At 45.4% G+C, this 24,065-nt stretch overlaps 1 protein-coding gene across 3 annotated transcripts in view; it reads right to left on the bottom strand.

The window, feature by feature from the left end:
• CEP78 (centrosomal protein 78) overlaps positions 1-23,634 on the bottom strand; it is a 243,015-nt gene extending 219,381 nt beyond the window's left edge. For 2 of the 3 annotated variants that reach the window (XM_029616516.1, XM_029616532.1), the window contains exons 1-4: positions 23,157-23,338; positions 7,349-7,624; positions 6,264-6,439; positions 6,085-6,157 (exon numbers count right to left, since the gene is read on the bottom strand). In XM_029616516.1, the coding sequence (XP_029472376.1) occupies positions 6,085-6,157; positions 6,264-6,439; positions 7,349-7,601 (502 nt within the window). In that variant the 5' untranslated portion in view covers positions 7,602-7,624; positions 23,157-23,338. Of the gene's footprint in view, positions 1-6,084; positions 6,158-6,263; positions 6,440-7,348; positions 7,625-23,156; positions 23,339-23,559 lie in introns of those variants that run through there. The other variant, XM_029616524.1, reaches the window with a different exon arrangement.
• Between the last annotated feature and the right edge of the window lie 431 nt (positions 23,635-24,065).

Here is a 24,065-nt window from a genome sequence, read left to right as displayed (position 1 = left end):
CAGAGTCCTTATACTCGTCTGGGGATGGCAGCGAGATGGTTTGGTTTAGATGGAAATGAGAAACCACTTTGGAAGGAAGGAGGGTACAGTGCGTAGCTGTATGAATCTGAGGAACTATTCCCGACAGGATAGTGCTTGAAGTTTGGAGATGCGACGGGCTGAACATATTGCCACTAGGAATGCCGTCTTCAAGGTCAGGAGCCGAAGGAACAGACCGCGAGTAGGTCTGAAAGAAGCTCCCGCTAGGAAGTCTAGTACTAGATTGAGATTCCATAGGGGTACCAGCCACTTTAGTGGTGGTTGGATTTACTTGACCCCTCTCAGGAAGCAGGAGATGTCTGGATGGGAAGATAGGCTACTGCCGTCCACTTTGGTTCTGAAGCAGGCCAGCGCAGCCAGTTGGACCTTGATGGAGTTGAGACACAACCCCTTCTTCATGCTGTGCTGCAGAAATTCCAGGATCATGGGGATTTTGACTGTCTGTGGAAGGATGTCGTGGTCTTCACACCAGGCTTCGAATATTCTCCATATTCATATATAAAAGTTAAGGAAGTGGAAAACTTGCGTGCTTGGAGCAAGGTGTCAATCACTGCCCCCAAGTACCCGCTCTTCTTCAGGCGAGTCCTCTCAATGGTCAGACCGTAAGAGAGAAAAGAGTTGGGTCTTCATGGAGGATCGGTCCTTGCTGGAGTAGGTCCCTGTGTGGAAGTAGACAGAGAGTTCCCCGCCAGAAGTCTTCACATGTCCGCGTACCACGGCCTTCTTGGCCAGTCCGGGGCCACTAGATGTACTAGCTCTCTGTGGTGTTCTATCTTGCGGATGATTCCGCCCAGTAGGGGCCATGGAGGAAAGGCGTACAGCAGTTCTTCCTGTGGCCAGGTCTGGATGAGGACATCGATCCCCTGGGGATTGTGGTTCTCGTCTGCGGCTGAAGAACTTGGGTGCTGGACCGGGTTGCCAGAAGATCCATGGCTGGTGTTCCCCAGCGGTTTACTATCAACTGGAAGGCTGTGGTCGACAGCTTCCATTCCCCTGGGTCTAGACTTTCTCCGCTGAGGTAATCCGCAGTGACGTTGTCTTTTCCCGCAATGTGGGCAGCTGAGATCCCTTGTAGGTTTGCTTCCACCCACGGCATTAGGGGGCCTGTTTCCAGTGACACCTGTTGGCTTCTGGTTCCTCAGATGGTTGATGTAGGCCACTGTTGTGGCGTTGTCCGACATTACTCTGACCGATTCGCCCCAGAGTCTGTGACTGAATCGTAGGCAGGCTAGTCTGACTGCCCGCGCTTCTAGTCGGTTGATGTTCCATCCAGACTCTTCCTTGTCCCACTGTCCCTGGGCCATCAATTCCTGACAGTGGGCTCCCCACTCTCGTAGGCTCGCATCCGTGGTAAGCAGGACCCAGATCGGTGGGGATAGTCTTACTCCCTTGCTCAGATGGTCTTCTTGTAGCCACTATTAGAGCCAGCTCTGCACCTCTGACGGTAATTGAAGCGAACGGAGTAATTCTGGGACATCGAATTCCATCGTGACATTAAGGAATGTTGTAGTGGTCGCATGTGGGTCCTTGCCCATGGGACAACTTCTAGGGTTGATGTCATGAGGCCGAGGACTTGGAGGTAGTCCCATGCCTTGGGGGCGAGCACAGCTCAGCAGGAGCCGCAACTGGTCCATCAATTTCCTTCTTGTCGGGGGAAGGATGACCTTGTCTTGTTTGGTGTCGAACTGGATTCCCAGGTACTCCAGAGATTGGGAGGGCTGCAAGCAGCTCTTGGTTGTGCTGACGACCCAACCGAGATTCTGCAGTAGTGTCTTGACTGATGGTCGCCTGGTGACTTTCCTCTGGAGATTTTGCCCTGATCAGCTAATCATCCATATACGGATGTACGAGGATTCCTTCTTTCTTCAGTGTCGCCACCACTACCACCATGATTTTGATGAAGGTCCGAAGGGCAATCGCTAGACCGAAGGGTAGCGCCCAGAACTTGTAGTGCTGGTCTAGTATTGCAAAGCGTAGAAAGCGCTTATGGTCAAGATGGACCGAGATGTGGAAATAGGCTTCTGACAGATCCAGCCATGTCAGGAATTCTCCCGGTTGTACGACCCTTATGACTGAGCGTAGGGTTTCCATGCGGAAGTGTGGTACCCTCAGGTGGCGACTGACGGACTTGAGGTCCAGGATGGGCCAGAATGTTCCCTCCTTCTTGGGCACGATAAATACATGAAATAGTGCCTCGTATTTTGTTGGTGAGTGGGCACAGAGGTTATCGCCTTTAGAACGAGTAATTTTGTCAATGTGGTTTCCACTGCTGTCCTCTTGGAGAGGGGGGTGGCACGGGGATTTCACAAATTTGTCTGGAGGGATGCTGTGGAAGTTCAGGTAGTATCCTTCTCGAATGATGATTAGGACCCATTTGTCAGACGTTATCTCGACCCATCTTTGGTAGAACAGGGCAAGCCTGCCCCCTATGGCATCTTCCTGTGGATGGGTCTGTTGATTCTCATTGTGGGGAACAGTTGGGGCCTGGACCCAAGCTAGTTCCCCTCTTGTTGTGTCTGTTCCGAAAGGACTGGCCCCTGTTTGCTGGGCAAGACGCTTGGTATGTGTTTTTTTATGGTCTGAAACGCTGGGATCCTCTGCCCTTGGATGTTCGGGGAAATGGGCGTTGGTTTCTTTTGTTCCTGTCTTCCGGTAGCCGAGGTACTGGGGATTCACCCCATTTGTTGGCTAACTTCTCCAGTTCGCTTCCGAACAGGAGTCGCCACTATGGATGAGACGCCCCTGGCTGAAGTGAAGTGAGCATCAGGTCAGAGGTCACATCCGTGAGGAAAGATATCGCCGGTTCTAATGTTTCGATGGACATGGTTGTGTCCCTGGAAAGCGACAAGCAGGCACATGTCACCACGGCGCAGCAGGCAACAATCTGCAGGGACATAGCTGCGACGTCAAATGACTGTTTAAGGATAGATTCCTGACGTCTGGGATGGTAGTGCGCTTCGAGACAGCGCAGACCATGGCGTCCACTTTGGGGAACCTCAGAAGTTCTTTGGCTGAGGGTTCCAGGGGGTATAGGGCTTCTAGGGCCCGCCCTCCCTTGAAGCTGGCCTCCGGAGCATTCCATTCCAGGTCAATCAGTTACTATACGGCCTGCAGCATTGGGAAATGGCGTGAGGCCCGACAACACAGGGTTCGTCTTTGGCTCCGCTGCGGTGCTTGACTGGGATGGTCTGCGTCTTCAGGCTCATAGACACGAGATCTGATAACTCGTCTTTGGAGAAGAAACGCATCATGGTCCAGTACGGTTCCTTTCCTGGAGGGATTTCCCCTTCCTCCAGGGAGTCTGGTTCTTCCTCAGAGGTGTCTGTCCCCTAATGGGAAGCTTTTGTCTGGCGGAGGCACGTCTCGGGAAGGACGAGAGGGGCCTGGGAGGTTTTGGTCTTCTGGTGGAGACTGTGGCTGTGTCACCGGTAGCACCGAATGTGCCTGTACAAAAGGTTTGCAGACCTTTGAAGAATTCCACCCAGGAGAAGGTTCCTGGGTCTATATTGAGCCCAGCAGCGTTCCGAGGGAGTCATCTGAGGAGGAGCCGAGTCGGGGATAGAGAGGTCCGGGGTACTATCAGTGGAGCCGGACTTCTCTACTAGCATGGGGGGGGGGGGGGGTCTTGCCTCTGTTCCCCCAGAGCCTCTTCGCACTGCAGGCACAGGGACAAGGCCACTTGAGTTGCGCAGCGGGCTTGTCCCTTGGCATTCTTGGCCGGTGGTGCCATGATTTGTGCATGTGCAATCTATCAAAACTCGCCTGTGCGCGTGTCGAGAGGCTTAGTTGTGCGCTCCGGGTGCTCTGACACTGTGCGTCCGCACGGATGCACACGCACGGGTCTATTTGTGCGCGCACCGCTGTGCGCCCGGCTCACCACTGTGTGCACAGCTCCAGACAATACAGCAGTCAAGGGGGGGAATGGCGCCGACGACCACATGGGCAAGAAGGCGGCCCCCTGGAGGGTCTCCATGTGGGAAGACCCTCGCACTGGATCGGGCTGCTCAACCCGATTGAACAGACGCCGGAGGAACAATCTGTGCGGCTATCCGAGCCTCGGAGACTAAGAGTTTTCTACCTTACCTTGTCTCAGCGCTTCCCGGTCTCTTGCCGCACGGTCTCCGGCTGTGGGGGGGAAGAGGGAAAATACCTTCACTGCCGTGCTCGGTATTGCACCCGCTGCCTCAGCCACTCCTGTTCCTGGGGGCTAAGTCCACACCGGGAGCCGGCTACCGGATTGAGGCTTACCTCTGAGGGATCTCGGAAATCACCTCAGGAATTCTCGACTGGGGGAGGGACCCTTAGGTATCACCACAGGAGAGCGGGGCTCATCTGTAGAGGTAAGATTAATTCTTCTTTGGTTTGGATTGTCTAACCCTGTGCAAGCATGTGTAGAGTCCCAAACTGCTATGGAGACGGAGAAATACTGAAGAGCAGAGCCTTCTGCACTGGTATATGTAGTGCTGACGTCAGACTGAAATCTGACTCAGTCTCCAACTGCTATCAGGAGTACACTATACCCATTGATCCTGAGTCCATCTGCTACATGCTAGGAAAATTCATTGTTATACTGCTAATCAACCTATATTTGCTGCATGTTCCTGACCTGTATAACTAATTGGATTAATATAATGTTTACCCTTCTGATGTTGTATTGCTCAATATACTTACTCATCAAGATGGCATGGCACAGTATTGTTGATGGGGGGGGGATGAGATGGTAAGGGAATTGTAAAATTGTTTGGTTTGTGTTATGATTGTCTTGAACGAATAACTGAGATTAGCACAATAAAATTTAAATTGTAAAAAAAAATTCGGCAACACCATTTTTTAAGAATCTGCAACACATTTGCATATGGTTGACAAATATGTAAAACAAATTTTTTGTCCTAAATCTTTAAGTTTTAAATGCGTTTCTTTAAAAAAAAAAAAATAAAAAGTTTAACCATTGTTACAGATCTGAATTTGTGTTCTTTTTCACTATTTCAGGTGTCTAATCAGGTCCCCTCCCTCTTTTCTATTTCCACTTATTTTTCAAACTTTTTTCCCTTCAAATTAATCTCCTCTTTCCCACCTCTTAATCGCTTTATCCCCTAATCTTTTCCCCTCCCCATTTCCTTCCACATCATCTTCTCTTCACTCTTCTGTCCTCACCCATTTTTCATCACTCACTCTTCCCATAAGGTCTTACTTTCTACTCCAGTCCAAGCTCCCTTCCCCCCTCTATTTCCCCTCTCGTCCTCCCTTCTCTCACCTTCTTGCCAACTGTTATTCCCATTCATGTCCCCTTTTGCCACTCCATCCCATCATTTTTGTAGCTGCTTTTTCTCCATCAGTGGCCTAGTATAAAGTAGACACAGAGGAGAGAAGCTGTAGCAGCAGCCATCAAGGAACATTCCCATGGTAAAGTCCATAGCACTGGGCTAGGCGGCCTGGCCCCATGGCAAAGAGCCAGTAATCACAGGTTCCCAATTATAATTATATCTCAAGGTTCATGGCTCACTAGTAAGGATCTTGGGCTATGCACACATTACATTAATTTGCTACTCATTTCTCCAAATATTTTGAGGGCTTATGGCACATTCTGGAATACATGCTATAAAAATTGACATTCTAATCCCATGCCTAAACACACATGCCCATGCCAACACACTAAAAGAAGACCCAATAGCACAACTGCATCCCAGGCTCATGCTCTTGTAGCAAAAAGGAACTCTACTTCATGGCCTTCATCCAAGATTTATTGCAGAAACAGCCAAGTTAGAGATGAGGATGGCTGACCAGGGAAAGAGCTTACGGGGAAGAAACTATGGGCACTATAAATAAAAGATCGACCATGATGCCTCACCCCTACCAAACATACTTCTCTTGTTGAAATTTTCCTAGTTTTCCATAGAATTAGCAGGAAAACATTCCATCAACAACTGGAAAAATTACAAGGGGGACTGTATTTCATCTTACATAGAAGGAAAAATGTTTAAAAAAAAAAAAAAAAAAGAGGAATGCACAGTAAAACCAAAACAAAGTTAATTTTTAAAAACTCACTTTCTAGCCCATCATCTCCAACTGAGCAATGCGCTAAAGACAGGGCTTCCAAAGATGATGATCTAGTCAATCCCTTTGAAAGGAGGAAAGAAAAGTAAAAAAAATTGACAATTTTTAAACTATTAAAAAAAAAAATGTATACCTCTTATGTAGATCTCCGTTTTCTAAACAAACCTCACCTTTGCTAGAACTATCAAATCTCTCTCTCGAAATGGCAGTCCCTGCAGTTCCAAATTCTTCAGGGCACCTGACACACACAGGCAGCCTTTGATGGCTCTGCATAACTGGAAAGTTAGGTCTCTTGACCGAATAGCTGGAATTCCTCTTCTAAAACGCATCTTATATTTTTCAGCATCTGTTGAAGAATAGAGTGCAAGAGATACTGCCTCACTAAATACCATCATTTACAAAATGATCTGCTTGAAAGAAAAAGTAGTACTGTAGCAAAGAAAAATAAAACAAAAAACATGACAATGAGCAGATAGGAAGTAACAATAGCCTTGCAGTTCCATAACTATTAATAGTACAGATTATATCCCCTGAAAAATTCCATGTCTAGGATATAGTCAACAATACAGACTTATACGACTTAAAAAGAGATGGAAACGAAATCAAGAGCATGAAAATTACCCCATTAAATTCAATAAATGTCTTAGTCTGGGCCATTATGGTGGTTCAGCACCCAGATTCAAACTGGGGATGCCGCGGAGGCAGCATTCACAGCCCTTGGGGTGAAGGAAATAATTCCCACATCATCATCTACTAGTTGGAACTAGTGTTTACACATACTGGTTCCAGGAGGGAATCAGGATCTGTGGCTCCTGGCCAAAGACAGTAAGTCGCTACTATGGCTGGGCTAAGGGAAAGTGATTAAAAATAAACAATAATAAAATAGGGGACTACCCAATTCATTGTGAATGACAGTTCATGATGCTTTTGCCCAAAACCTGCCAGTTCTGACTGACCTGAACATCCAGAGCAGGAAGAAATTGCCAGGCTCCAATAAAATAAATACATTTTAAGAACTCCCATTATTAGACCACAATTCAGGAAACAAATTTCTCAAATTCCACCTTTATCAATTGGACTAAATTACTACATATAAAAGCTCTGTGAGCTCTTTAAACTATCCATCTCTGAAAAACCATGTTTCAGAAAAGGATGCCTTTTTCACAAAAATGTAGATGCCAATGTTTTAAAAATGTCACAAATTTTCTGCAGGTAATTCAGATCACACCTACCAACTGAAAGTTTCAGCACACACCTGAGTCTCCTAGACCTAGTTGAGAACAGCTGCTTATTACAACAGATGTTAAATTCTTATTGATCTTAAGAGTATTCAGCAGAGGTGCCCAGTCAGCAAGTTTGAGTCGATCTGCATTTATATCAAGGATGCCATGACGCAGGTTGGCTTTTACAGCATGTAGTGGGATTGTGTCTTGAAGGATGCAGAGGTACTCATAGTGAGACTCAAAGTCCAAGGCACCCTGTCGTCGTATGCGGACTGAGTCAATCATTTCTATTCATTGACTTCCGTAAGCTGCAGAGAGAAAAACATTTCTTTTAGTGCTATAATAATCAAAAGAAATTCAGTTCCCTTAAAACAACTGCTATGACGTGAGAGTCTGCTGATAAGGAGGGGAAGAGTGAAAAACCGGAGGCTCTTTGGCCTGCACAGATTTCAACATGATATCTGCTTCTCACAACATTGAGGGAAGACACTAGTTACTTGTAAGGACACCTGTTAATGTCTCCCTCACAAAGTTTATCACAATTTGAACCTTGTATGCACATATCATATGAAACCCAAGAGCAACTGAAAAGAAGTTTTCAAGCTTTTTCTAAGGGTTCTGCAATCTTCAGTGCTATTTGGTTTACAGTCTTATGTAAACCCCAAGGGCCCTTCCACTCAACTCTCCAGTAGTTATATTGAAAACAGGAAGCATAAAAGGACTTCTTGGAAGACTGTTTCTTAGCAGACATAGGTCTGGATCCTAGCAGAGAAAATAGAAACCAAAGCCTTAATTCTCAGGCTCCCAAGGAATTTCTATAATGGGATGCCAGAAAAGCAAGATTCCAAAGGGGAAGACCTAAATCAAGGTCTAATGATACAGAATGACACACCCACAAGACTCCCTTACTGTTTTCAGCCGAGCAACAGAATATCAAGACACTGAAGTATCAGCGATAGGCACTGCCAAGCCCAAGCAGGAATATACCTACCATTTACCATGCCACATGTAAAAATGACAAAGGTGTGAACAGCAATTTCTAACCTGCATTGCTTAGAATATTACTATTGCATTGTTTAAGTAGTTTTCCTAAAATACCACAGATCCCTGGGCATGGTTATATCCTGAGCAATGTGATCAACACACAGAATCATGCTTTCCTAGTTCACCCTACATATGTATAATGTCATCTATAATGCAACAATCTGAATGGTCCAATCAAATCATGAATGTGTGAGGTATTATAATCTTTCATACTATCCCAGATAGCAAGTGTGCTTACTATAAATGGTGTTATTCATAGACAGAAGGATAAATTAGCCATAAGTGGGTAACATCATCAGACATCACCAAATAGACCTCTCTCAGCTAGTAGAGCTTTTGCTCTACGTGCAGGAATTCCTGTTCGGGCACTGCCTCGTACCCTCAAATCAATTTTAGAGCTAACTGCAGCTAGCTAGATAACTGATTCTCCAGGGAGGCAGGCTGCTATTTATCATGGCTAATTCATCCTGTCTATGGACAATACTGTTTATAGTAAGTAAACTGCTTTCTCTGTCAAACAGGGCTGAATTAGCCATGACATGTGGGGAATCCCAAGCTGAGGGCTGCAGCGGAGTGTTTACTGAATAAGCAACCCAGACTCCACCATGGAGAGGGGTCTACTAGATGAACAGTCTATGCAAGATTACTTGTCCAAGTTTATTGTCATTCTTTGAGAAACTATTCAGACAAGTAATAGAATGCAAAGGTGAGTACTGATGACCATGTTACAGCTTTGCAGATGTCTTCCAATGGTATGGCTGGCAGATGAGTCACTGATGCAGCCATGGCTCTAAAACCTGATGAGTCTTGATGGTGTTTGTAGGCCTGCTAGAACATAGCAGTGCACGATGCAGTCTGCTGGCCAGTTGGACAATCTACATTTTGCCACTGCTGTGCCCAGTCTGTTAGGATCGTAAAAGACGAATAGTTAGAAAGCTTCTGATGTGGCAGTGTGTAAGAGATATGGATCCTTGCTGCTGTGGTAAGGTTGACGCAGCCTATAGGGCAAGCCCTGTAGGTCCTCACCGACAGCTGGTGGAGGTTCTCTGATGGGAGACTAGTCTAGAGGTGAACCTTTCACCACAGGTTGAGTCTTTGGGTCCGGGGGCCAGCAGGACTTAGACAAGAGTCTCTCAGAGAACAGGATAGATAGTAGTCCAAGGCAGGCAACAAGCAAAACAAGGTCAATGTCCAGGGAAGGAATCAATGACCAACAGCAATCCAGAGTAGTCCATGTTCCGGCAAGGGGTCTGCGGCAGGCAGCAATCAAGAGTAGTAAGTATTTAGGCAAGGGGTCAATTCCAGTAGTCAATCCAAAATGAAGACAAGGATGAGACAAGATCGAACGACATGGGTGCAGGTAGGGCAGACAAGGTAGAGCTGAACATAACAAGGCAAGGCTGAATGAGGCAGGGCATGCTCAAACGACGAAGAAGGGCAGGACAGATGAATAGCAACACACACTGCACTAAGTAGGAGGGCCTGTTGCTGAGGCAAGGTAAAGACATCTGCTGGGCCCTTTTATAGGGCCGAAGATATTGTCATCCCTGGGCACTGTACATCCACTGCCTCTTCTGGATGGAGAGCACTCATTTTGAATTTCTCCCACAGTATATGCTTGTTCGGGTTTCTTGGGTGGTTAGCAAGTAGCAGGAATAGAACCCTTGGGTATGGTGATGCAGAGGAACAGGTTTTATTGTCCACTGCCTGAGAAGTAACTCCACTTCTAGGCAGCAATGCATCGAGTGAGACTCATGTGGATTGAAGGCTAAGCGATGAGAAAGCATAGGAAACTAGGAGAAACCCAAGTATACAGACTCCACGATCTTGAGAACTCAGCGATATTTGGTCATCTTGTGCCATTTCTCCAGGAAGTGCTAGATCCTCCCCCCCCCCCCATGGGGGTGGGGTGGGGAGAAAGACAGTTGAGTTTGAAATATAGTCAAAAACTGGGTCCAGGTTTGGGCTGGACTTTTTGTACTGCTTGCGGTCGATGACATCCGTGCTGTCCAGCACTAGCCGGAAGTTGCTGTTGTGATAGTAGAGGTGAAATCCAGTACCATTGGAATTCTCGAAGGGGCATTTCTAGAAATACAGTCTTTTAAAAGCATAGTAGGTGCACCTTGCAGAAGACTTAATATTCCTGTCCCATGGAGAGGGAATGGACTGTCATGTGTTCCTTTGAGTTATTTCTCTAGACATTTCTCCAAAAAGATGATCACTCAGGTAGAGAACATCTGCTAACTTGTCATGGACATCATTGAGCAGGCTACTGGCTCTCAGTCAAGCCATGCAGAGTGCTCTGATGGAGGCTGATGAACAATGTGCTGTTATACTAAATGCCTCAGACGAATTGAATAAAATGATGTATACACTCTGCAGCCTCTAAGAGTGGTTGAGGAAATGTGGTTCTGTCTTCACAGGCTGAAAGAAAAAAAAGTTTCCACTTTTGTACACAGTCATGATTGGTGAGCAGAAATTTGTAGACTATTCCATTCTGTAATCAACATTAAGTCCATTAGGTTGTAATAAATTAAATGTAAAAATCGAACATGGTTTGCATTAAATTTCCTTAATACAATCACCCTCATAAATGTTTATGTATGCCAATCACAAAAAAAAAAAAAAATGTAGCAGATAAACAATAGGAGTGCTGAAAACAATGTGTTAAGGAACTTCGTTGACACAAACAATGCTTGAAAAACCAGAGATAGAGGGACATGTGAGTGCTGCTGCTCAGACTGTAGGGTAGATGATCTACAGGTGATTAAAAAATTTAACAGATAATATGATGATACAAATTCATTAGTTTTAAGAGAGCAGTTGCTTACACTTTTCTGTTAGGTAATCAATCAGTTTTATTGTAGCAGCATGAGATTACAAGATTTAATATGATACATAGGATTTTTCTCTTTTGTTTTAAGTTATTACAGAAACTAACAGTCATAAAAATAACAAGCAGAATTTATACTTTATCTCCAAGTCAGCTTGCCCTTGTCAATTACGCATTGCCAAACAAATTAACCCAGCTGAAAGGTAATTAAGCCAATTTTATCTCTCCCTTAACTGGTGACTGGTCACACTCCTGTAGAAATCCAGGATCTGACTCAACACACCACTGAGAAAATCCAGCAAAACCCAGTCTGGAGGATGACAGGAAAAGCAGAACCCAAATGTCTTCTCTGTGAGATATGGCAGCAGTAATCTAGTAAAGAAGATAATGGCTTCTTTAGTTCTTTCAGGGAATAGTTGGCAAGGCACCTGCTCCAAGAGTAGCAGAGCAGGCTGTGTTGAGTATAAGACTCAGTCTTAGCTTGCAGCAATCAAAGCCCTGGGAAAGAAATCCCTTAGGAAAATCCACAGTCTGTATAAGTCAGTATTTTTCTCTGTTCAGAACTTCATTGCATATTCAGTTCCATAGGCTCCAATGTTGATCTTGATTGGTTGTTACTACCATCCATAGACAAGATCAATGGAATGCAAATAATGCCATCTTAGTCCAGATGCACATGAATTTTCCCATAGCAGGTAATAAAGCTCAAAAGGGGACATTTGCTGAACAATACTCATTTAATACCGGTTTTCATGGCTGCATACAAAGTTTTCATCAAGGACATGTTCACAGTTCTTAAGTCCTCAATGTCCCAACACATTATGAGGTGCAGACAAACAGCCGATAGGAAAGACAAATTGCAGATTCTTCTCCTCTGTGTGGATCACAGTCCCATATGAAGTTGCCAATATCATATGGCTGAAGACTCCATCTTTGTGTTGCTTAACTTGTACTTTGGTTCAGTCTGTGTATATGACTGCATGCTGATGAGTGGGCCTGAACAGAAAACCAACATGGAGAAGGAAATCCCCAGAATCCTCTGCTTTTCTTTAGCCTGCCTGGGCTGAATGAACTCTTAAGTGACTTTCTGAGCATGACTTGCAGAATTTCCCTGGATATCTATAAAAGCAGGCAAGCTGGCACCAGAAAGGTGAGGCCTATTCATTGGGTCACAAAGAAGAAACCAACGGCGGGAGCTTCAGGCACTGTTCTCGGTGTTTTTATCAACACAGCCACAGATGTGTTAAAATCTTACTGGTCAAGATAATTAACATAACAAAGGACTATCTTGAGAGTGAGGGCAAATGGGCCACGCCTGGGAAAACTAATCAGGCAGTTCAGAGATAGTCACATCATGTTGTTGACATGACAACCTATGTAAATGATTCTTTGGGCAGTCATGCAAGTCTAGAAGCTTCCACAATACTGTATGTTATCTATAAAAGAAGGATCACTTCCTGTATATGATGAGATGCTGGTGGATAGGTTGTCAGAGGCATGGCATCAGCATCTCCCGAGAATACTTATATTGTTCAATAAAAGATTATGTTTTACACTGAAAATCTAAGTGTTCTTGTCTCCCTGGCCATAAGTTTCATAAAAAATGGCATGGCGTTTAACAATGCTCAGGTTAAATAATAACTCTATATAGATCTCACTTGATAGGATGCAGATGTGTATACATGAAATTGCATATCAATGTAAATTCATAAAAAAATGACCATCATACCAAGACTTTGATAGGCTTATGCTATGTTGCAATTTTGCCCATATCAAGTTCTTATATTTTTAATCATTAGTCATTCTTAAATAAAATAAGGGACCTCCTCTCACTGTGTGCCCCGAAAACCTTTGAAAATTTTGTTATGCACTTAAAGATCATTTATGTTGTGTTTGTGGCATTGTGAACCCTTGGTCGCTGTGGAGATGACTCCGCCCACAGGGAGGGGCCCCGTGGGGAACCACAGCGATAGGCTAAACTCAGATAGCAGTCACGGAACGAATGGAAGGCTTTATTGTACTGCTGTAGATAGATGGTATGAAGCAGGAAGGTAAGGCACTGAGGTCCGCAAGGTGCCAATACGTTCAGTCTCAGATGTAGAATCTCACCCAGATGTTCAAGAGAGGTGGGGACCCGCAGTGCGGGCAAAGCAGAGCCTGGTGGGTGGAGTTGGAGCACCGGATCGTAAAGGTACTCACAGGAGTGTTGGCGTCTTCCTGGTAGTGAGATGGTGGGACAGAAGGTCCGTGGTACACGATACATAGACTGGTAGGCCCTCGAGGAGCGAGTACCTGATAGTCCGGAGATCCTGAAAAGAATAAGAGAGACACACCCTCCCCCCCCCCCCCCACAAGGAGCAGTTGTCTCAGTTAGTAGAGGCCCCGAAGGGTGATGGAAGCGAGAGACCCCCCCGAGGAGCAGGTGTCTTGAGCTTCTAAAGGAGCGAGGCCCTTGGAGTGTAGAGCAGCGTCTAAGCGTGCAGCTTAGAGGGGTCAGAGTAGCTTAAACCGAAGTCCTTGCTAACTCAAAGGTGGTAGCGAAGCAGAGGCTTTAAATACCCGGAGGTATTGACGTCATGTGGTGGGGACGCCCCCGCCATGACATGTATTTGTGCGCGCACGTGCCCTAGGGGGCCACGGGAGTGAGCATGGCAGACTGCAATGCCCATGCTACTCTGGAGACGCCGAGGCCCTCGGCACCGGAGGCAGCCATCCTGCCCAAGAAGGAGGAAAATGGAAGAAAAGAGGTAAGGTAGAGAGGTCGCAGCAGTCTGCGACCGACGGAAGCAACAGCCAGGTTCTTGTGGCCTGGTTTGGTCTCTGTTGGAAACAGGATGCTGGGCTTGATGGACTCTTGGTCTGACCCAGCATGGCAATTTCTTATGTTCTTATATTTTTAATCATCAGTCATTCTTAAATAAGTACTTGATATGGGCAAAATTGGAACATAGCATGATAGGCTTATCAAAGTCTTGGTATAATGGTCATTCTTTTATGAATTTACATTGATATGCAATTTCATGTATACAAATCTGCATCCTATCAAGTGAGATCTATTTATTTATTTGCTTTTATATACCGACATTCGTTGGAGTACATCACATCGGTTCACATTATAACAGTTGGAATAGTATGACAGGGGTGTCTTACTATTTATACATTGTAACCCTAAACCTTAATGGGTGACATTAAACATGTATAACAATAAACATTAAGGATTGGATATTGAAAATTCAATTTTAGAAATGGGCTATGGTGCCTTTTAACAGAAGCAGTATATACAATATAGCATGTATACATCTATATACCTCTACTAATGCAGAAGCCCAAACTATCTCCAGTATCAAATTTAGAGAAAACATCATGCCTTATTCTCTTTATTACAATGGTTCCTGGTTCATTCCCACATCATTTTTAAAATACTTACTATTATATTCAAAACCTTCAATTCCCGAGCTCCTGAGGCTATCAGTTCTTTGCTGAAAACCTATCAGCTATCACAGGCCCTTAGGCCTGCAAGAAAAATTTTCCTGGATATTCCCCTATAAAAAACTGGCACATTTATGCAAAACCAGAGAACATTCTCTATTGCTGGAGCATTATTGTGGAACTTCCTCCCCTCAGTCTTTCAGAAATGAAGTATCTTTTTCCCCCCTTCAAGAAGAGCCTAAATATTTAAGCAGACTTATGAACATCCAGCGCAAGGTGGCATTTCAGCCTGTCATTTTCTTCAAATATCAGGTAATCCATTTTATATCTTATTTTATTCTGTGTTGCATGTTTTGATTTTATTATGTATGTTTTTATCTGTACATTGCATAAGACCTTTAGATTTGCAGTTTATAAGTTTGCAAATAAAAATAATAGCCCCCTGAATTCCTGGGTGGAACCTGGACTGTCTAGCAGAACTCAAGGAATTATCAGATAAGAATACATTTATTTTTCTTTTCCTCCTGCTAAACTACTCCTTACAGTTGTCAGGTACAAAAGCTACCCCTAGGCTGAGTGGGAGGAAAATCGGGCTGTTTTAAGAACTCATGAACCAAAGATTATGTCCTCCTTAGCCTGTATATCCACCCTATAGTGTTTGCCAAATGAGTGTAGGGATAACCAAGTGGTGGCCCCACAAATCAGCCCTGGTGAGACTGATGACACTTCTGCCCAGGATGAGACTTGTACCCTTCTAGAGTGCACGTGGAACACAACAGGTGCTTGCCCATCATTGAGTAGTACACAGAGGCAAATACTTCTTTGATCCATCTAGCTAGTGTGGTCTTGGAAGTCGCTTCTCCCTTTCTTGGTGCACCGAAGAGCAAAAACAACCTATCCGATTTCCTGAAGGGCTTTGTCACCTTTTCTCTTAATAAAACACGACAAACATCCAGGAGGTGCAATCTTTCATCCTCATCCCTAATGGAACGATATGTCTCTAATACTTGCTGCTGAAGAAGTGATTCCACTTCCGGACAGAACATCAGAGCATAAGAAATGCCATACTGTGTGAGACCAAGGGTCCATCAAGCCTGGTATCTGTTTCCAACAGTGGCCAATCCAAGTCACAAGTTAGCAAGTAGCATATTTAAGACTAATCGGAGAAAATTCTTTTTCACTCAACACATAATTAAGCTCTGGAATTTGTTGCCAGAGGATGTGGTTAATGCAGTTAGTGTAGCAGGGTTTAAAAAAAGGTTTGGATAAGTTCTTGGAGAAGAAGTCCATTAACTACTATTAATCAAGTTGACTTAGGGAATGGTCTCTGCTATTACTGGCATCAGTAGCATGGGATCTTCTTAGTGTTTGGGTACTTGTCAGGTTCTTGTTGCCTGGTTTGGCCTCTGTTGGAAACAGGATGCTGGGCTTGATGGGCCCTTGGTCTGACCTAGCATGGCAATTTCTTATGTTATTATGTTTGCAGAGTGTGATATTATTTAATGTTGTTGCCTTAACCTGCTTTCTACACCCATCTATCTTTTTTTGCCCTCATGCTATCCAGTACTAGATTAGCTAATTTGCCACCAGAGTCTCCGAGTACCAGAAAAGACTTTCCTTTTGGTCAGATCTTCTATCTACCATCATCTCATGCATGCTTTCATTTCTATACAGTATAAGCCCAACTTACCCTCTGTTCTTTCCCATTCTGTGCTTATGGAGAAAATGCTTTTGTAAGCGAAGCACCATGACCTACCAGCTACATATATATTAAACAAAATATATCATTGCTGTCTCCTGAAAGTTTTGGTACAGAAAGCCGATACTCAGTTAACCTGCTTAAGAACATCCTCCCAAGTTGCATGGCTAGTGCAAGGAACTAGCTCACAACCCTCATTTCCCTCCAGCCCTCTTTGCCCAGTGAGGATTCCCAAAACTGAACAAACCCACTATCCAGGGAGATAAGATGAAAATCATGGGAAAGAAAGTTATGGAGCAATCAGCAACTCATACAGGACAAGACAGCAAAATCACATTCACTGTCAATAAGAAAACCTACCACCAGTCAGCCCGGCAGTTGTTGCTCAATTAGATAAGCTCAGGTTTTTCCACTTCCTAAAAAAGAGTGAAATAAAGCCTCAAAAAATAAATAGTACAGCTGCCTCCTAAGGTTCTTTTTAATAACCTTGCGATTTATTTTGACTTACAAAAGATACAACATTCATTTTGCCTCCACACCTCAAAAGCGTAATTAGATAAACAGTAATATTGTTTCCCGTTCGAGATGCTCTCCTCTTCTTGTCCTTGAGGCCGTGCATTCAATAGTAGCATGTATACACGGTTTAATAACAGTACTGCCTCAGGCAGAGTTTACTTACTCATGGCTTTTGGGCTTACTGTTCCCCTGTGCTGCATCACTGCAGCCCTGGAGATGCTTCCTCAGTCCAGACAACGGTGCTACTCCACAGCAGACTGACTGACTTCTAGCCGCGCTCAGAAAAAGGGAACCGACACACATGGTCTGATACCATCAACTCTTGCTGAGTAAAGCTGTCCCTTCTGGTCTTTTTACTGGCTAGGCCTCCAGCTTCTTCACCAAGGTGTCACCCCCACCAAGCATGCGTTTCCTTTTCTAGATGCTGGGACCTCTCCTCTAGAGAGAAACCCAGCCATCCTCCTAAAGAGCATCAGGCTCTTCTGCCCCTAACAATAAAAGTTCTTGTCTCTAAATACACACTGATTCAATAACATCTTTGTTAATGCACAAGTTTTCACACACACAAGTTAAAAAAAAAAAAATTTACTCCCAATGCAGTAAGCTAATGCTATGCTAATGCATCAGGAGTTAAAATGTGAGGTCAGTGCAGGCTGAAAGCACATCTTACCTTGGGAGGAGAGGGGCTGAAGAGGAGAGAGCATATACAGGGCTTCCCAAACCTGTCCTAGGGACCCCACAGCCAGTCAGGTTTTCAGGATATCCACAATGAATATGCATGAGATACATTTGCACACACCAAGTTTCCGTGGTATGCAAATGTATCTCATGCATATTCACTGTGGATATCCTGAAAATCCAACTGGCTGTGGGCTCCTCAGTCAGGTTTGGGAAGCCCTGATATAGGAGCATCTCTTTTGTTGGGCCTCTCAATCTAGGGGCATAACTTTAGTTGTGATCCTAGAGAACTATTGGGCCACGGGCAGACTTAAAGATAAATAAATAAATAAATAAATGCACTGTCAAGCCTGGGCTACTTGACATTCAGAGTACAGGGCAGAACCCCAGCAGCGGATCCACCTCCGACCAGAAGTAAAGTTTCTAGAATTAAAATGTGCTCTCAGACAGCGCACCTCTCTGCATTGGGAGAGAATGCTTAATGACCTCATTTGCATGAAATTTCCATGTGAAGGCATTCAAGCTGAGGGCACATTTTTGAACGTACATTTTGTACAGGTAAAACTTCTTCCTGCATTAGGAGTAATAGTTACCTGCACAAAATGTGCATTTAAGTGTGGGTAAAATCGTGTGTTCAACTGAACACACTTTATTGCATTGAGCTGTTTATTAACTAAACATTTACTCCTGGGGGAATTCTGCACAAACACACAAAATTCTGCAAACTTTATATTGGGCAAAATAACACAATTTACATGACGGTTTTTAAGTAATTACATTTTAAATTAATACAGAAAAAAAATTATTTAGAGATGTAGAATTTTAAATATTTTGAGCAGAATTTCCCTAGAAATTCACTGTAAGAGTGTCCCTTCTACTCGCTCTCCCTACTCCCCTGGCCATTTTGCCCTCTCAGGCCCCAACTCTTCCACCTGCCAGTATCTCTCCCCTACACCTCTAGGCTCAACCCCTTCCACTCTATCACCACTCCCAGAGTTTGACCCTATTCTCAGTACGGCCCCTCACATAGGCTCCTTCTGTACCTCCCCTCTCTCACACACATGCTCCCTCTCTCTAATACACATCTCTAAAAACATTGTTTCGCAAATGCTTCACTGACCTTCATACTTCTGATCATCCCATCTCACAACTGACCTCTCATCAAAAAACTTCAAAATAACTTCTCTCCAACCAGAACCTACATACCCTGCTCGTCCCACATAATAATAATTTCTGGACTTGAAATGTTTCACTCCTGTTTAATATCCACCTGTTGCACAACTTAAGAAAAAATGTATTTTTGTACAACGTTATGATGGCTCTTCCGAATGACGGTATATAAAAAACTCAAATAAATAAACATACACACACCTTCTCATACAGTTTCCCTCTCTCTTGCATACACACCCACACAAGCTCCCTTTCTCTCTCACACATACATCCTCACATGGGCTACCTATGTCTCTCTCTCATGCACCCCGTCACACAGGATCCCTTTTTCATACACACCAGCTCCCAACCTCTCACACACATACACACTCCTTCACAATCTCCTCATATAGGCTCCCTCTCTCTGGCACCCACACAAGCATATTTCCCCCCTCACCTACCATGCTCTCTCTCACCCCCTCCTGCTCACCCCTCTGCTCTCTCTCACTTTCTCCTCCCACACACATTCACTCTCACCGGGGGCCTTCATCTCCGCCGCAAACAGCGTGCCAGGGGCCTTCATCTTCACACGCTCCGTTCGCAGCAAGCTAGGTTCTCCTCTGCCATATTCTGCGAAGAAAATGGCAATTCTGCACGGGGGGGGGGGGGAATTATGCGCTCCGCAGTAGCACAGAATTCCCCCAGGACTAAACACTACAGTAACTTTAATGATCTGTTTCGGTGTCTTTCACTTGACTTTCTCTCTGAGGGGGATGCAATATCATGCACATAAAAACATGCATCCAAACTGGGCGCCCATTTTTTCAATGAGCGCACATCCACCTCTCCTGGGTGCCCAATGATATATTTTAATGAGCTTCCACGTTAAAAAGGATGCGGTTGGCTAAAATTGTGCATCCCTAGCACTCAAAAGCATTGAGCGCCCAGGAGACGTGGCTGAGCACAGGCCAGTAAAACGGGCACTCAATACGCACATCCATTTCATCCCACCACAAATAACTCACATGCACAATATACACACATGCCTGCATGTATCACCCAAATTTTTTTTTTGTAATCAAGTACCGTATTTTTCGCTCCATAAGACGCATCTGACCATAAGACGCACCTAGGACTCAGAGCGGGAAAATTAAAAAAAAAAAAAAATGGTTTGCTAAACCGGGTCTGTCCTGGGCATCTGTGCGTCTTATGGAGCAAGTTAGGGGAAGGCATAAAATTTTTGTGTGTCCCCATTTCGTTTTTGGGTCTGGGGAGGGCCATTTCTGTCCATTCCCTGGATCAGAAAACTTATCGTTCTCTTTGTTGAAAAAAAAAAAACAAAACCCATCCCAACCCTTTAAGTTTAATTAACTACAACCGCCCCCCCCCCCCCCCAAGACTTGCCAAAAGTCCCTGGTGGTCCAGGAGCAATCTCCTGTACTTGGGCCGACGGCTGCCAGTATTCAGAATGGCGCCGATAGCCTTTGCCCTTACTATGTCGCAGGGCTGACCAATGGCACCGGTATCCCCTGTGACATAGTAAGGGCAAAGGCTATCGGCGCCATTTTGAATACTGGCAGCCGACGGCCCAAGTGCAGGAGATCGCTCCCGGACCCCCGCTGGACCACCAGGGACTTTTGGCAAGTCTTGCGGGGCGGGGGGGGAGTAAAGATGGTGAGGGTTGTAGTTACATTTTTGGGTTGTTTTTTTTTATATTCGCTCCATAAGACACACAGATGCTTCCCCCCACTTTTGAGGGAAAAAAGTGCATCTTATGGAGCAAAAAATACAGTACTTACATTTTCCCCCTAATTTTAAGTATTGCAACAAGAGTAAGTCTCAGGAACGACAGAAACCTTTTTTGTTTTTTCATGTACTCTTGAGTCAAGCCAATTCAGTATGGTGTGCTCGGCCGAGCGCATCGTTTGGCCGCACATACACCCAACAGGCAGAGAGCTAGAGGGCAGATAAGAGTTAAGGACCTTGCTCTACGCTTGCAACATGGAACGCAACAAGAAACTGCTGGGTGGGGGGGGTAGAGGGGGCAGCACAGCATCGACAGCAACAGTGGCTGCAAAGTGGCAGGCAGGGCCAGCGGAAGCACTAGGCGAACTAGGCGGTCGCCTAGGGCGCCAGCTTCTCGGGGGCGGTACTGCCCCGGTAAAATTAAGAGAGCCGCGCTCAGCCGCTGCCCCGGTAAAATTTAAAAAAGCTGCATTAAGCCGCCCCCCCCCGATAAAAATAAAAGTGCCGCTGCCGGCAGCCCGCCCCAAAAGACCCATCTGACCTCCCCCAGCGGTTCTCAACCAGTGTGTCGCGTGCTCCCGGTCTCTCCCGCTGCTCTTTCTTCCCTGCTGCCGTTGCCGCCGGGCTATCAGCACTTTCAAGCCCAGCGGGAACGGCAGCGGTGCAAAAAAAAAAAAAAAAAAGCTGTAGTATCCGCGGCTGCCCTTTTCTTCTTCCCGCCCCCCCCTGACCCGGAACAGGAAGTGATGCTCGGGAAGGAGAAAGAGCCGTGCCGCATGAAAAAAATAGTGGCGACAGCAGCATCGGCCCCCGAGCAATCGAAGCAGCTGATAATCGGGAAAGGAGTCAGCAGCACGAGCCTCCTGCGGCCGATGGGATTCTTCCTTCTTGGCCTGCGGGGGCTGGAGGAGGAGGCTGTTGCAGCTACCATTTGTGCTGGGGGGGGGGAGAGGAAGTGAGAGAGAGAAGCAGCCAGCCTGCCTGTGTGTAAGTGAGAGAATGTATTTGATCGAGAGCATGTGTGTGTGATTGAGAGAAACTGGTCAGAGAGCTGATGTATGTGTATATGTGAGAGACAATGAAAGTGACTGCTCAAGGAGATGACTGATGTGTGAGAGTGTGAGTCAGTCAGGGATGTGACTGATGTGTGTGTGTGTGTGTGTGTGTGTGTGAAAGAGAGAAAAAGCATGGAAGTGAGAACTCTGGGTATGTGAGAAAGCATGGGAGTAAGAAGCCTGATTATGTGAGAGAGAGCATGGGAGTGGGAAGCCTGTGTGTGTGTGCATGTATGAGAGAGAGACTGGTTGGTAAGGTGACGGTGTGACTGGTGTGTATGTGAATGTGAGAGAGAGAATGTGATTCAGGAAATGAGAAGCCTGTGCACCTGGAGAGCGAGCATGGAAATGAGAGAGAGACTGGTGTGTGTAACAGAGAGAAAGTGATTATGGGAATGAGAAGTCTGTGCATGTGAAGAGAGTGAGCATGGGAGTGAGAACCTGGGTGTGTGTGAGACACAGCATGGGAGGGAGAAGCCTGTATATGTAAGACAGAACAGGTGACTGGTGTGTGTTTGTGTGTATGTGAGAGAGAGAAAGAAAGTGATTATGGGAATGAGAAGCCTGTGCATGTGAAGAGTGAGCATGGGAGTGAGAAAGCTGGGAGTGTGTGAGATACAGCATGGCAGTGAGAAGCCTGTATATCTGAAAGAGAACATGGGAGTGGGAAGCCTGTGTGTGTGTATGCATGAGAGAGATCAGGTGACTGGTGTGTGTGTTTGTGTATGTGTGTGAGAGAAAGAAAGTGATTATGGGAATGAGAAGCCTGTGCATGTGGAGAGAACAAGCATGGGAGTGAGAGACTGATGAGTGTGTGTGAGAAAGAGAAAGTGATTATGAGAGTGAGAAGCCCATATATGTAAGTGGAACACGAGAGTGGGAAGCCTGTGTGTGTGTATGGCATGAGAGAAACTGTTCAGGAAGGTGACTGGTGTGTTTGTCAAAGACTGTTTGGGAGATGATTGGTGTGTGAGAGACAGAAACTGGTCATGGGGGCATGACTGATATGGTGTGTGTGTGAGAGACATGGGCACTAAGGAAGAGGACCATGAGTATAGAGCTTAGCCACTTCTGCTGCTTCTGGTGTATACTACAGCCTGCATGGAAGAGGAGTAAGAGAGCTGCTGGAGGGGGTAAGTAAAGATGGCTTTTTAAGTTTATTTTTCTTGATTGACTGCTATTTTAATTATTTAATATTATGTGATGTGTCTGCTTTTTTTGTTTGAGCAACAAGTATAGCTTTGGTTTATGTTTATTTTATTTATTTTTATTTATTTATAAAAGTTTCTATACCGTCGATAAGACAAATCATCTCAATGGTTTACATGGCATAAAAATGTCAAATAAGTGTTCTGTTATAAATACAGACTTCGTTATTTTCATTAATGCACAATGTAAGTTAATTGTGTGTGGAGGCGGGCGGGGGGGGCGGCATAGCTGACGTTTCGCCTAGGGCCCTAATACCCTTGCACCGGCCCTGGTGGCAGGAGTATGTGACCCTGACCAGGTTTGCAGTATCCTTCCAATAATTTGCCCAAATCCCTGATTGTTGGTTTAAAGAAGACTGGAAATCTCGCCCCCCCGAACAATATTTTAAGTCACAACCCCGCTAATGCTGCACAGATAGGAAGAGAAAGTGTTGCAGCCAGCTTTCAAGATACCAGTAAAAAAAAATACTCCTCCAAACTCACATCACGCTGCACTGTTCTTTCTTCCACAAAGCTGAGCCCGAATACAGTTTTACCGGAACCCACGTGCAAGGCGAACTGATTTTCCACTTCCAAGTCGGGACCCTAATTGAGTCGCCCACTTTATTCGAACATAGAATCCCGCCACCTCTGCCCGCCTTGCAACCAGCGCACTAGGTCACCATCAGGCGCATGCGCGATACAGTGACGCCACGCCGCCACCCTTTTTGTGCCCTCCGGTTGCCATAGCGATGGCATCTGGCGTCTCCTCCTCATTAGCCCTTGTAGTCTGGATGTGGGCCAAAGATGCCGGCAGATTTCCCCCATGTAGCAGTATTGGCAGAGTACGATAAGTGTTACAGCCCAAACGGCAAAAGCTATACGCTAGTTTTTCTCACTGACTCACTCTGTCTTTGTAAAGCGCCAGCATAGAAGAGCTATTTCGTTAACTTCAAAGTAGCTTGTCTGCCTTCCAGTCCCACTTCCTGTTTACCTTCAGCCAATCAGATGAGCTGGAATGAGTCCTCCCGCCCATCTGCCTTCTGAAACCAATCAGCTGAGCCTATCTGTCTGACCTCTAGACCTTCCCAGCTGTCTTCCAATCAGCTGAGTCTGAGTGAGTGCTTCTGCCAGCCTCCTGTCCGTCTTTACAGCAGAAGCATGAGTGATTAGCTTGAGGCTCCAAGTCCCAACTGTGATCTTTGCTAAAAATCTTTTTTTCTCCTCCAAGTTCTCCGACTTACCCTGCAGGCTGCCAGCTGGCGGGACAGACAGTAATAAATAAAGAAGTTGTGTGGCTTTGGGGATTTTTTTTATTTTTAACCCTAGAGCTTTAGAACTGAGGTGCTACCTGCACCAATTACAGCGTTGTTAGGGAAATCATTCGACAATGCTTTCAGGAAGGTGAAAAAG

Source organism: Rhinatrema bivittatum, chromosome 1, assembly GCF_901001135.1.
Source record: "Rhinatrema bivittatum chromosome 1, aRhiBiv1.1, whole genome shotgun sequence".
In the NCBI taxonomy this organism is placed as follows: Eukaryota; Metazoa; Chordata; class Amphibia; order Gymnophiona; family Rhinatrematidae; genus Rhinatrema; species Rhinatrema bivittatum.
Note: the sequence above shows the minus strand (reverse complement) of the source record. Positions and strands in the feature narration are given on the sequence as shown.